The 14519-nt window shown below is 38.3% G+C and overlaps 3 protein-coding genes across 4 annotated transcripts; 1 reads left to right on the top strand and 2 right to left on the bottom strand.

Moving 5' to 3' along the window:
• The first annotated feature begins 117 nt into the window (after positions 1 to 117).
• Positions 118 to 5512, top strand: Nmdar1 (NMDA receptor 1). Of its 2 annotated transcripts, none has more exons than XM_011302191.1 (15): positions 118 to 254; positions 317 to 492; positions 588 to 839; positions 920 to 1108; positions 1921 to 2021; positions 2119 to 2292; positions 2360 to 2473; positions 2560 to 2707; positions 2782 to 2992; positions 3126 to 3260; positions 3338 to 3495; positions 3580 to 3814; positions 3910 to 4058; positions 4136 to 4466; positions 4546 to 5512. In XM_011302191.1, coding segments are annotated over exons 1-15 (2874 nt in total). In that variant the 5' UTR covers positions 118 to 253; the 3' UTR covers positions 5046 to 5512. The 2 variants fall into 2 exon arrangements, with proteins under 2 accessions (XP_011300493.1, XP_011300485.1); XM_011302183.1 differs by having other exon boundaries at positions 920 to 1114.
• On the bottom strand, positions 5411 to 8105 carry pix (ATP-binding cassette sub-family E member 1 pix). Its single transcript, XM_011302201.1, has 4 exons — positions 8029 to 8105; positions 7555 to 7796; positions 5923 to 7488; positions 5411 to 5806 (listed from the first exon to the last, which is right to left on the bottom strand). The coding sequence occupies exons 2-4, from the start codon at positions 7765 to 7767 to the stop codon at positions 5759 to 5761; spliced, it is 1827 nt and encodes a 608-aa protein (XP_011300503.1). The 5' UTR covers positions 7768 to 7796; positions 8029 to 8105; the 3' UTR covers positions 5411 to 5758.
• Positions 8106 to 8301: 196 nt separating this feature from the next.
• waw (Translation factor waclaw) lies at positions 8302 to 10950 on the bottom strand. Its single transcript, XM_011302171.1, has 7 exons — positions 10753 to 10950; positions 9804 to 10628; positions 9484 to 9723; positions 9142 to 9407; positions 8843 to 9057; positions 8564 to 8776; positions 8302 to 8488 (listed from the first exon to the last, which is right to left on the bottom strand). Exons 1-7 carry the CDS (start codon positions 10836 to 10838, stop codon positions 8360 to 8362), a joined length of 1974 nt encoding a protein of 657 aa, XP_011300473.1. The 5' UTR covers positions 10839 to 10950; the 3' UTR covers positions 8302 to 8359.
• Between the last annotated feature and the right edge of the window lie 3569 nt (positions 10951 to 14519).

Here is a 14519-nt window from a genome sequence, read left to right as displayed (position 1 = left end):
CCTGTAAAAAATCATTTTTTGTCTCCTCGTTGCACCCACGAATTGGCTGGAGTTGCGAGTGCGCAGCATCCCACTGGATCAATGAAACCGAAATCAAGTAACAGAGGTGGCATTCGGTTTGCAGCAGCTCCGATCAATTGACACTCTTGTAAATATTTATATTTCCATCCGGAGCGACACGCCCCGTTATGACCTGCAGATTCCGTAGCGAATGGAGTAATTAAAGTCCTTCAAATGAAATAATAACGGAACAAGTGAGTGACTTTGAAGATGATCAGATGAAACTCATTAATTTGTTGTACTGTGACAATTGCAGTGTCGAATCAATCAATAACAATGGAGCGCGCCGTGAAGACAATGCTCTTGTGGTTTATTGTTTTCTTCGCCTTTACGAGATCCTCTGAAGCTGTTGAGGGCAATCCGATGTATTATAAAATTGGAGGAGTATTGTCCAACAATGCCAGTCAGAATCACTTCAAGAAGACATTGGATGTGAGTGCTTCAGACAACTGAATTAGCTCAGAGGAAACCAAGCGATTTTCACATTGACCTATGAATTATTTGTAAAATAATTTCAATGCTTTCAGAATCTTAATTTTGATCTGCAATACGTCAACAAGGGTGTTGTCTTCTACAGCGTGGTCATTGGAATGGACTCGAATCCTATCAGAACAGCTCTGAGTGTCTGCAAGTCCCTGATTGTTGAAAGAGTTTATGCGGTTGTCGTATCGCACCCATTGACTGGAGATCTTTCTCCAGCTGCTGTATCGTACACCAGCGGATTCTATCATATTCCCGTAATTGGAATTTCTTCCCGCGACTCGGCATTTTCGGATAAAGTGAGCAAACTAGAACGTAATGCTATATAGCGCAATGTTGTAAGTAATTGCAATGTTTTATTGTTGAATTAAATTTGCAGAATATTCACGTATCCTTTCTGCGGACAGTACCACCGTACTCTCATCAAGCAGACGTTTGGGTGGAGTTGCTCAAGCACTTCAGCTACATGAAAGTCATCTTTATTCATTCGTCGGACACAGACGGACGAGCTCTTCTTGGCCGCTTTCAGACCACATCCCAGAGCCTCGAGGACGACGTAGAGATCAAAGTACATGTGGGTTGGGCACTCTAATTTCGCACGCGCATCCGTGTGATATTTGAGTCGTTTTGTCCATCTAGATCTTGTGTCTGCACGCTTTATAGCGATTCTCACTGTGACCCAGAGTTTGTCACGACGGTTCGACGAATTCTCCAGCGAAGATTAATCTTTATGCCCAATCAAACCAATGAATTTTTTCAGCCGACCTTAGTTGTTTTATGTTGCACGATTTCTTTATTTAAATCTCGTCGGGTTAGATATACTTTGAGTGATTAATTGTCGTATTGCACCGACAGCAGGAAGACCATCGCTGAATCATCGACTTTTTTTTTCTTCTTTATTATTCATATTTTTTATTCTATTTTTTAAAACAGTGTAAGTATCACACATGATAAACCATTGCTTATACAAACCACTCATTATGTTTAGACAAATATAAAGTGTTGCATGGTATGTATGTCCAAATACTCATATACCAATAATACCACTAATAATTACGTACATGTGGAAATTTTCCTGAGAATTCGAGTTTTGCACTCAATTTTTTTACTACCGCTAATGAGATTAGAACGAGAAATACTAGATGGGTCTTCTTTTATTTGGAAATATAAATAATTCGGAAGTGAGTTTAAAGCGATTGAGAAGATCTAAGCGCGTCGTGTTGTGCAATTACAATCTTCCGATTTCAAATTATTCTTCGAAATAAAAGAACGCGTATCGAATATTTTCCGTCTTAGCTTCGATTTTTTTCGGATTGAAAAATTTGATGTAATACTCAAATCCATTAATCCCATAATCAATTAGTATTTGATGGTGAACAGGTGGAATCTGTCATTGAGTTCGAGCCAGGCTTGGACAATTTTTCCCAGCAGCTGATGGAGACTAAAAATGCACAGGCCAGGGTGGTCCTCATGTATGCTAGGTAATAAAATTAAATTAATTCCTGAAGCCATCGAGTGACTCTGAGAAATAGCAAAGTAGTAGCATTTCAACATAATTCCCTATTATTAATATTTCAGTGAAAAAGATGCTGAAATAATTTTCAAAGAAGCAGCAGCATTGAACATGACAGGAGCTGGATACGTATGGATCGTAACAGAACAAGCTCTCGACGCTCCCAATGCTCCTGAGGGACTTTTAGGACTGAAATTGATTAATTCCACGGATGAGCGGGCCCATCTTAAAGACAGCCTGTTAGTACGAATTTGGAAATTGGCAAGTTATTTGTATGGAATTTCTCTATGTGATTTTATTTTACAGATACGTGTTAGTCTCAGCACTGCGGGAAATGAATCTCACGAAAACAATTACGCAAGCTCCAAAAGATTGTGATAAGTCTGGATCCATTTGGGAGACTGGAAAGGAATTATTTGGGTACAGCATAACGACCTGAACTTAAAAAAAAATATTACGGTCAAAAAATAATGAGACTCTGACAAAGTTTCTTGGCATAATTGCAGATTTATTCGTAAACAAGTTTTGGAAAGGGGTGAGACGGGCCGAGTGGCTTTCGATGATAATGGCGATCGTATTTATGCAGAATACGATATAATTAACGTAAGAGAACATGGGGAGCAAATATCGGTTGGCCAATATTTTTATTCGTCGGTGAGTCATCATCCCTGTGAGTTCAATTGAAATTCGGTTAGACAACGTTTTCAATTTAATATATACGACTGCAGGACACTCAAAGGATGAGACTAAGTGTAAACGAGACTTCAATAACGTGGCCAGGCCGTTTGAAATCCAAGCCCGAGGGTTTTATGATCCCGACGCATCTCAAAGTCCTAACGATCGAAGAAAAACCATTTGTTTATGTTCGCGCCACCGACAGTACAGACTGCCTCCTGGATGAGATCCCCTGCCCTCATTTCAATACCTCAGAACACGACGGTACCTTTATATCTATTTTATTATATTGGAATCGGATTTATATATATATATATATATATTTCATTTTTATAGCTTTCTGCGGGAATATTCAAGTATTTACCTTTTGCAAAATTTGATAATTTCCGTTTTTCAGTAACCCGTCTGTACTGCTGCAAGGGCTACTGCATAGATCTCTTGAAAGAACTCTCTAAAACGATCAATTTCACCTACAGTCTGGCTTTATCACCAGATGGACAATTTGGAAGTTACATGATAAAAGATAGTAGCTGTAAGTTAATTAATTGATGAAAAGGGCTGACGAGTCTCTGACGTCTCGTGTGAAATGGACGATTTTTTTTTCTTCAGCTGGTGGGAAAAAAGAGTGGACAGGATTGATAGGTGAGCTGGTGAACGAACGAGCGGATATGATTGTCGCTCCTTTGACCATTAGTCCAGAACGGGCGGAGTTTATTGAGTTCAGTAAACCCTTCAAGTACCAGGGCATCACCATCTTAGAGAAAAAAGTATGGAGTGAATTTTTAATGAAATCATACTTCCCAATGATGTAGTTTCTCATCTATTAGTGTGATGAAAGTCGGTGTTTTTAGCCTTCTAGATCGTCAACATTGGTATCTTTCCTTCAACCATTCAGCAACACACTCTGGTTCCTGGTGATGGTGTCGGTGCACGTGGTGGCGCTTGTCCTGTACCTCCTTGACCGGTTCTCACCATTCGGGAGGTTCAGGCTGGCTAACACTGACAGTACCGAGGAAGACGCGCTCAATCTCTCCAGCGCTATTTGGTTTGCTTGGGGCGTTTTACTCAACAGTGGAATTGGAGAAGGTTCCAATAATTTTTCATTCATTTATTTGGCTCTCTGACGAACCATTTCTAGTATAATTATATGATTGAAATTATGGAAATTGTGAAATTCAAAGGTACACCAAGAAGTTTCTCAGCAAGAGTTCTTGGAATGGTCTGGGCTGGATTTGCAATGATTATTGTTGCATCGTATACTGCCAACTTGGCAGCTTTCCTCGTGTTGGAAAGGCCGAAGACAAAACTATCGGGGATTAATGACGCAAGGGTAAATCATAATTTGATTAAAAATGTATGAAAAATTCCGTATTCGTTTAATATTGTATGTATAAAAAAAAATTGCAGCTGCGAAATACGATGGAAAATTTGACCTGCGCAACGGTGAAGGGTTCAGCCGTTGACATGTATTTCAGAAGGCAAGTGGAATTATCGAACATGTATCGAACAATGGAGGCAAATAATTACGACACTGCTGAGGATGCGATACAGGACGTGAAAATTGGAAAGTTAATGGCATTCATCTGGGATAGTTCGAGACTCGAATTTGAAGCAGCTAAGGATTGCGAGCTAGTCACTGCTGGAGAACTCTTCGGGAGATCGGGTTATGGGATAGGATTGCAGAAAGGCTCTCCCTGGGCTGATGCTGTCACTCTCGCCATCCTCGACTTTCATGAGAGTAAAAAAAAATTCAATTTTTTTCATTATTATTATCCCATTAATTTCAAACTGACTTTGCCGTAAAATTAATTGATCAGGTGGATTCATGGAAACTCTCGACAAAAATTGGATCCTTCAACGAAATTTACAGCAGTGCGAGCAATTCGAGAAAGCTCCAAACACCCTAGGCCTCAAGAACATGGCAGGTGTCTTCATACTTGTGGGCGTAGGCATAATCGGTGGTATAGGCTTAATAATAATTGAGGTGGTATACAAGAAACACCAGATAAAGAAGCAAAAACGATTGGAACTGGCAAGACACGCAGCGGAAAAATGGCGTGGCGCAATAGAGAGACGAAAGACAGTGCGAGCTTCGATGCCAGCGGCACAACGAAGAATTCAGAATGGCTTAAACGATCCTGCCACTGTTAGTCTCGCAGTCGATGCTGTTGCAAGATCTGGAATATCTTCAAGGAGCCCTGGAAGGGCTTGGCCGGGGGACAGTGATATCAGACAGCGTTCCTCATCTCGGCAAGACGACTCCATGCGACTCTCCCCAGCCGCCTACACAGTCGATGTATCACATCTCATTGTTTAGACACATAAGATTAATTTATTGTTCGTAATGATAATTTGTGTCTACAGAGATGATATTATGCACTAAGAAATTTCGAAAACTTAAGAATTAAGGTGACGGTATTTAAATATTAATATCGGAATAATTATTCCGATAAAAATGGAATGATTTATTTGAACAGAATTCGATTTTTTTTTGGAATAGGAATGATTAAAAAATCTCATTCACAACGGGAGATTAAGATGAAATCAGGTTCATATGATTAGAAAATATTGTATATTTATTGTCTACTGTCAATACCGTTACCTTAAGTGTTAAATAGTTGTTAAATAATTTTTGTTATATGATACAAATATAAACAACGTGATCAATAAGTCAAACAATTGTCCATGCGAAATCTTTGAATTTATTGTTATAGATGTATAACAGCCAACTTGGAGAAACTGCCGATGATATTGAGAAGAATAAACAATTTGTGTTGATTAAAATATTCGTACAAAATTTTCAAAAAAAAAAATACGATATCAAACTAAGTGGATCCTAAATATCTCCAATAACGCAGAAATCATTTAACTTTATTCACTTGCTTGTCATTCCTTATGACACATACTTCTCCACAATTCATAGACGTTCTTTCAATTAATTGTAAGTTGGCAGCAGCTGGTGATTTTTTTATATTTGATTTATTTGCAATTACCGGCGAGGTACAATGCAACATTATCAAATTTAACCGATTACTCTTCCAGGAAAAAATATTGGCCGGCTCGTTTTTGATCCAAATCCTGCACAATGAAATCCATATATTAATTAATGGAACACAATCGAATTAATAAATCTTGTAACTAGAAAAATAATCTGCAGAAACAGAAAACCAAAAAAAAATAATAATAATAATTACCTTGACCGATTGGCTCTTATTGATTCTTGGTCTGAAGTTATTAGGATCTCTCCTAAAGGTGATTCCCAAGAGCTCCAAAAATCGGTTCATTCCATTTAACAATGACTGAGGACTGTGAGCAGTAGTTTTCAAGGATGGATCCCCTGAGAAAACAATGACCCTGTCCGCCAAATAAGTAGCCATGATGAAGTCGTGCTCGACAACGAATCCAGTTTTCTTGGCATGTAAAATGAACCGTTTAATAACCTTGGCCGCGACCAGACGTTGTTCAGAATCCAGGTAGGCAGAGGGTTCATCGATCAGATAAACATCCGCAGGTTTACCGAGACAAAGTGCCATAGCAACTCGCTGCAACTCTCCTCCAGACAAATTTTGTACCTCCTGATCCATGATATCGTCGATCTTCAAGGGTTTCATCACATCAGTAATGAACTGAGGATGAATATAAGCATCACGAATTTTCTCATGCAGCAGCTGCCTTACAATACCCTGACTTTTCGGACTGATTTTCTGTGGTTTATAACTGATATGCAGCATGGGAATGTTTCCAGAGCCTTCATCTGGTGGCAAATTACCCGCAAGCATTCTGATGAATGTAGTTTTGCCAGTTCCATTTTCCCCAAGTAGCACGAGAATTTCCGAATCCGTAAACTGTCCTTTCTCGACAGTTAAACTGAACGATCCCATGGTCTTAGTCATAGCTGGGTACTCATAATGATTCATTCGTTTGACTTCCTCCTCTGTGCAGCTCTCGGACACTTTGAATACAAGAGATTCTTCTCTAAAACGTAGATTCTCAGTGGGAACGAATCCATCGAGGAAAATATTGATACCTTCGCGGACTGAGAAGGGCATAGTGACCACCCCATAGGCCCCTGGTACACCATAGAGACAGCAGATAAAATCCGAAAGATAATCCAGAACTGATAAGTCGTGTTCAACGACGATAATGAATTTATCAGGGTGAATCAATGATCTGATTGTAACAGCAGCATTGAGACGTTGTTTAACGTCAAGATAGGACGACGGTTCATCGAACATGAAAATGTCACCGTCTTGGATGCACACCATAGCACAGGCAAATCGTTGAAGCTCTCCTCCAGAAAGTGCCTGAATCTCTCGATCACGAATGTGTGTGAGATCTAACATTCTGCAAATCTCCTGCTGCTTGTCACATTCGTCCTTTTTGTCAAGAAGTTGCTGCACTGTACCCTTGACTGCCTTGGGGATTTGGTCAACGTACTGGGGCTTTATAAGGGCTTTCAAGTCATCCTCCAGGATTTTGGTGAAATAATTCTGGAGCTCGGAACCCCGGAAATGGCTCAAGATCTCAGTCCAGTCGGGTGGGTCAGTAAAACGGCCCAAATTTGGCTTCTGCTTACCAGCGAGAATCTTCAGGGCAGTGGACTTGCCAATTCCGTTAGTGCCTACTAGACCTAGAACCTCGCCAGGACGAGGGATTGGGAGACGATGAAGTTTGAAGGAGTTCTTAGAATATCTGTGCGTCGTTTCCTTCTCCAGGTTACTGGGGAGATTTATGATGGATATCGCTTCAAATGGGCATTTCTGTGAATAAAATAATAAATCTATTATGAAATGGTAGAGTGGGATTTATGAAGCCCTTCAACTCGCCTTAACACAGATACCACATCCAATACACAACTCTTCAGATATTGAAGCTATTTTGCTGTTTGGAGTAACTTCAATACAGAGTTTTCCCATTCTAACCACTGGGCATGAGCGTTTGCACTCCTGTCTGCATCTTTTCGGTTTACACTTGTCAGAATTGACGATTGCAATACGCGTCAACCTATCGGTCTCCTCCATAGCCCTTTTGGGCGGCATCCTGTCACTTTTATCGGGCTAAGCCTCCACTTAAAAATAAAAATTATACAATTAGAATGATCGAATGTCCATCTCAATATCTCATTCTAGCAGGAGAAAGGTGCACAGATGGTATTCCTAACCTCTTTAAGAATTAGGCATGCTCGGACATATGTGGAGAAGAATAATAATTTTTCTTTCATTCTTTGATTTTTGTTGAATTTATTGAAAAGTCTTGAGGGTTTGCGGAACGGATCAAGTGGAAATTGGAGTTTTTTTTACCTGTCAAATTGCAAAACGTGGAGGTGAATTCCAGCACTGTTGGCTCACGCTGGCAAACAGATGGGAAAGAGTATAGCAATCTCGAAGAGAACTCACATCGATGATTGGTCTATTCGATAACAATAGTGTGGTCAGCAACTTTTGATCGGAATCCCGCCAGTTACTCTTATTTTTTTCTAATCAATGAGACTAAAAGACTGACATAATTATGTACATTCTATAATAATTCGAAGGTTACTGAAATTAACAATAAACTTAATCCAATTTTTAAAGTTTTATAAAATAAAGGACCTTTATTTGTTCAATTTATACATGAATACTATTCACATTTTTATCGTTTTAAAACTTCGATGAAAGTTTCTCTGGGAAGGGAAATATTCCCCACCATCCTCAGCTTCTTCTTACCTTCTGCTTGCTGTTGTAGAAGCTTTCGTCGCCTTTGTACGTCTCCTCCAGATTTCTTTTGGTGAAAAAAATTGTCAATCATTCATTCATCTAAAATCAATTGCTATAAAGATATTGATGTTAAATTTACCAATCTGCTGGTGACGTCTTTTCTATATGGTTTTAAATCTTCTCGGGCTAATATTTTGGCTCCAACACTCACTTGAATTGCCACAAGAAATTGCTGTCTGGGTATAATTTCAAGGAGTTTTTTAGCCATGTGTTTGGCCACTTCTTTGGCCCTCATAGTATGAACAATTGTGCTCAATTCATTAATCGATAATCCATTCAAAAGAACTGACAACTGAGAAAATTCAGGAGAGCGGAAGTTAACTTTATTAACTTATTCTTGCACAGAAGGACTTCTTACCTTCACAAGATTTGTTGCTACATATCCATGATCCTCATAGTCAAAACTGGCATATCCAGAGCTCAATGATTTCAACCCATCATGAAAGTCAATGATAATTTCACTAAGCGGTAGGATAAATTGTAAAATAATTCGATTATCGTCAATGTGTTTCGTTGACTGTTCCACCCCGCGTTTTTCGAGGCAGAGGGACATAACAGGACCAAGATATTTCGCTATAAAATAAAAATAGTTATTCCTAATCAAATATCCACTGCAGTTCAGCAAACTTTTTAAAAAATTCATATTAATTTTCTTACTTGGAGTAATAATAGTACCCCATACCATCGGTTCCATGAATTCCGTAACAATTTGTGGATTGGGAAAATGCGCCGGATTGTTAAATGTAATTTCATCACTACCATGATCTTTAATATTTTGTTTTCCGATAATTTTCGCTTTATAAGTAACACTCGGGGCCGTAATGATCGGAGAAGCTCCGTGCTCCTGTTCCAGTCTCTGACAGAACACTTCCATGTGAAGTAATCCTAAAAATCCCAGTCTCCAGCCCAACCCCAGAGCCGGGCTAAAATTTAAATAGAATAAAATTTTTTAAAAACTCAGAATGATGCACTAAATGATGATTGCCTTGACATTGTAACCTTGTTTCTATCGACAAACTGACAGCGCTATCATTTAAGACGAGTCTCTCAATCGCATTTCTCAAGGATAAATGCTGAGATTGATCCATCGGATAAATACCAGCGAAAACCATCGCTTTAGCTGGATTAAATCCAATCAAAGGTTCCACGGGCATATTTTTCAGATGAATCGTATCTCCAATGTGTGCATCCGCCGAAGATCTCATGTTGCAGGCAATACAGCCAACTTGTCCTGCATAACTGAATTCTAATGAACTCAGTAATCCCTTAAAGGAGTCTCATCAACTCGATCCTCAAAATATGAGATGGAAAAAACTTACAGTGTCTTGACGTGTTCCTCTTCAGGCCTCAGGATGATGAGTTCCTTGATCTCGTACGATTTTCCCGTGTGAATGGAAATGATATGTTGTTTAGTAGACAGTGATCCTTCGGCCAGGTAAATCAGTGAAATAGCCCCTCGATATTTGTCGTACCAGCTGTCAAAGATCAGTCCTCTGAACGGTTTATCTCTATCAACTTGAGGGGGTGGAATTTTCTCCACCACAGCCTCTAGTACCTTATCTACATTGAGGCCCATTTTGGCAGAAATTTTTATGACATCTTTCTCCTCAATATCAAACAGCGAATGCAATTCTTTAACGACTCTCTCTGGATTGGCATTTTTCAGATCAATTTTATTGATCGTCGGAATAATCACTAAATCTTTTCCAAAAGCTAGGTAAAAATTGGCGACGGTCTGTGCTTGAACTCCATCGTTGGCGTCTACAACGAGAATAACACCCTGACACGCCGATAAAGACCGATGGACTTCGCTGGCAAAATCTACGTGACCTGGGGTGTCTATTAAATTTAACATATACTCTTCTCCCTTGTAATTGTATTTTAAAGAGACTGTTTGAGCTTTCACTGTTATCCCTCGCTCCTTCTCCACCTGTAGTTTGTCGAGTACTTGAGCTCCAGAATTCGTTCTTATGGCGCCTGTCATCTCCAGTAAGCGATCAGCTAAAGTACTTTTACCGTGATCTACGTGAGCTACGATACTGAAATTTCTGATTCTCTCGATCGGAAATTTGTACTCTTTCAGGTCGGTCGATTCGGTGGAGTAACATCTTTGGACGTTGAGTCCATCCAGTCCTCGAGAGGACCTGCAAGCAATCGATCAAACACATAAACATTAAAAAATTCATAAAACATTTCCATAATTTCTCCCAATAAAAAAATTGTCGAAAACGCTGCTCATATATATTTCAGAAAATAGCCTAAACTCACCTTTTTCGTCTCCACGAACTATTCCCCCTCAAAGCACACTTGATTCTCGACGAGAATAAACAATAAATCTGATTTTTGCGCATCATGATAACAATATATTAACACCAATAAATAATAATGATTATGACACGATCTTGAAATGTAGCTGCAAAGAGGATTGACTAATGTAGGTGCTCAGTCAAAGAGCTTTGTCAATTCTGGGGGTTGACTGACCCCAGCGGCGTCGTAGTACTCCACCCCAAGAGAGGGAGGGCGCCACGCGCAATGCTGGGGTGTTTTTTTTTATTAACCAAGTTTTTATTGCAATGCTGGGGTGTCTCAAGTCGACGGGGTGAATTTTATTTTCTACTGTACGAATGCTTTTTGTTTTTCATTTGTTTAACTGAAATTTAGCTGACTGTAGCACGTATGGAAGGGGGAAACCACATCTTGTGGAATTTCAATGGAAAAAATTATTCAATGTATTGAATATATACCACTAATGAATTTTTAATTTATAATAAGCGCGTTGTCCTAGCGGTAACGTGCTGGAGTCTGTCTCGAACAGTGATTGAACGCAGACGTGTTTATTCAATCTCCAGTTCACTGCCGAAACAAACAACGCAAGCCCTTGTAGGCTTTGCATTAAATAATTAAACCAGTAATCCCTAAGTTAATAATAACCATATAACTACTCAAGAGCAAACACCGTGAAAAGGAATGTGCTGCGGAGGGTAGCGGCTACTCCACCACCATCAGCATGGATCATGCTAAAGGAAGAGGCCGCGGCCAAATACAGAATTCCAGAACATCAAATAAAAGAAAACTGAACGAAACTGGCTCAGATAACACATCAGGTCTGTCTGGAAAACTTTATAAACCCAATGTGACAACAAATTACATTGATAAAAAGATAGAAAAAGAGCTCAAGGAAACTAGAGCGCTATACGGAAGACGAGGATTGGGCCCAACCCCCTCCACATCTAAAATTAAACCTACTCCTCGTAATAGAGGAGACACGAGGGGAAATAATTCTGACGAAACTCTTGCAATTTCGGAGAATAGTCAACAGAATTCGGGGAATCAAAACCCGTGGATATCACCGAGCAAAAGAAAAACATCAACACAAAGAAGAGCAAGTGATACTTCTCCTGCAAAATCCCCTACCGAGGTCAACAACCAATTCGCACCATTATTCGACATCTCTGATGAAGAAGGAAGTGAAGCAGAGGATCGAACCACAGATGAACCTACCCAACAACAAATACAGAAAAAGAGCGCAGGTCAACGACCTCCCCCTATCCATACAACAGGAATACCTCTCAAGGACCTTGCCAGTATCTTAAACACTTTAAATGGTAATAAAAACAAATTTTATTTGAAACACCCTAAAGACTCAAAATACGTATCGATTTTCGCGGCAGACACCGATACATATAAGTTATTTATAGATTTATTGAAAGCTAAAAACATCAAATTTTACACATACACACCTAAAAACGAAAAAGTTAAAACTATAGTTTTAAAAAATCTATACGGAGATTATACCGATGAGGAAATTTTCAGAGAACTAACAGATCTGAATCTAACAAACGTAAAGATTCTGAAAGTCACTAAAATCATTTTTAGCAAAAAAACTGATTATTTTGGCTTCCTAGTTCAGCTTTCGCCAGAATCAAAAATAGCGGACATTATTAAAATAAATAGGTTACTTTACCAAAAAATTACATGGGAACCCCTCAAAAAAAAAAACTTATTTCAATGCAAACGCTGCCAACGATTAGGCCACTCCAGCAGTAGTTGCTCATTAGATTTTCGTTGCGTCAAATGTAGTAATAATCACGAACCAGGTAATTGCCCTCTTGGCAAAGATGCAGATAAAACATTACTAAAATGCGCAAATTGTAACATGAACGGACACCCAGCGAATTACAAAGGTTGTCCGTACTACAAAAAAGCCTCTCAAATAGTTGAGAACGATCAACAAATCGTACTGAAAAAGCGTACAACGAAAATAAATAATATTGTTAATAAAATCAATCCCAATCTCTCCTATGCAGAGGCCGCTGCATCAAGGAATCGACAAATTCATACATCCAATATACATAACTCCGCTTCTCGGAAAATAATTACAAATTCAAATAGCAACTTACCGCGCGAACTTTCAAATTTACCGCCAAATCCTGATTCGACAATACCGCTATGGATAATTCAAATGAAACGAGAAATAATCTCAGCAATCTCATCATCAATACATTCCGCCATAGAACCGGTTAGAGAGCAAACTGAAATTAATAAAAACAATATAGAAAAAATTATGGCCCATCTCAACCTCATCCACGATGGCAAATAATAACCCTCAAATTTCCAATATTAATGAAAATCCACCATACACTGATGGATTAAACATTTTCTCAATCAATGTTAACTCAATCGTGAGATTGCAGAGAAGATTTTTCTTACAATCCTTCCTAGATAAGCATAACGTAGATATTGCTTTAATTAGCGAAACCAAATTAAACAAAAAATACAAAATTAAATTTCATAATTATAACCTAATCAGATCAGATAGGAATAACTCAATGTTCGCAGGTGGGACGGCAATAATAATCAAAAATAATATCAAATTCAAAACAATAACCTACCCAAATTCAATAAACAATGTTACTCTTGAATTTGCAATCATTAAAATCGAATCAAATACAAATAATTCACTATTTATAATAAGTGCCTATGTATCAAACTCTAATTTAAGCAAACAAGTCTTTTATAGGGAATTAAATAACCTTTTCGAAGGACTTAATTTATACAAAGAAAATAATTATTATATATTAATGGGAGATTTGAACGCTGGGCACCATTCTTACGGGGATTCCTGCAATAACACCCGAGGGTATCAACTTCGAAATTGGGAATTAAAAAACGAACATAAATATAGATTAAATCGACACCAAAATAACAAGAGAATCCCCATAGATGGCGCTGAGCGCTCGATCCCTATATTCTCAAGGGAGATCCCGAAATGCGACTTCGAGGACTTCACGCGAGTTAAAAAAGATTTCTGGTGGATTAATAATAGATCCAAATATATAGATTCCCTCAATACCCGATATAATATCTATAAACAAAATAAAAAAAGTAAAAATAATAGAGTCCATAAACGCCACAGAAGTAATTTTCGTCCACCATAAAATATGTAAACATAAGAGTAGGAGGCGGTGAGCGTTGAGAAACATCAACTAACCTACCCCCCCCCCCAGATACAAACTAGAAATCCCTAATAAAATAAGAACTAACTATAAAATATTATACTAATTAATAATGAAATTATAATAGACAACGAGCGACTAATAATAATAATCTAATAATAGTCAATTAATACAAAAATTAAACATCTAACTCCTGCAAATACGTTTGTGCCTTTTTTTTTACACAACAAAGCATTGTAATTAACATTTTTTTTTAGCACAAATACTCACATAGCCTTATAAAAAATCATCAATTAAGTGATAATGAAAACCCAAATAAATATAGATCAACAATTAAGAATATTAATATTATTATAATACATTAAGAATTCGAGAGCCTCGCCAGGCCACATAGTTCTGCAATATCTAATCCTAAAAACCACTGTTTTTTCATACTAGTTTTTTAAGGTTGTAAATAATGTATATATATATTGTTAAATAAAAAAAACTTGGTAAAAAAAAAAAAAAAAAAGCGGTAACGTGCTCGACTGGCACGCCGGCGGCCCGGGTTCAATCCCGGCATCATTCATTTTTTTTTTT

This window comes from Fopius arisanus, unplaced genomic scaffold (assembly GCF_000806365.1).
Source record: "Fopius arisanus strain USDA-PBARC FA_bdor unplaced genomic scaffold, ASM80636v1 scaffold00001, whole genome shotgun sequence".
Taxonomy (NCBI): domain Eukaryota; kingdom Metazoa; phylum Arthropoda; class Insecta; order Hymenoptera; family Braconidae; genus Fopius; species Fopius arisanus.
This window is presented reverse-complemented; position numbering and strand designations above follow the sequence as displayed.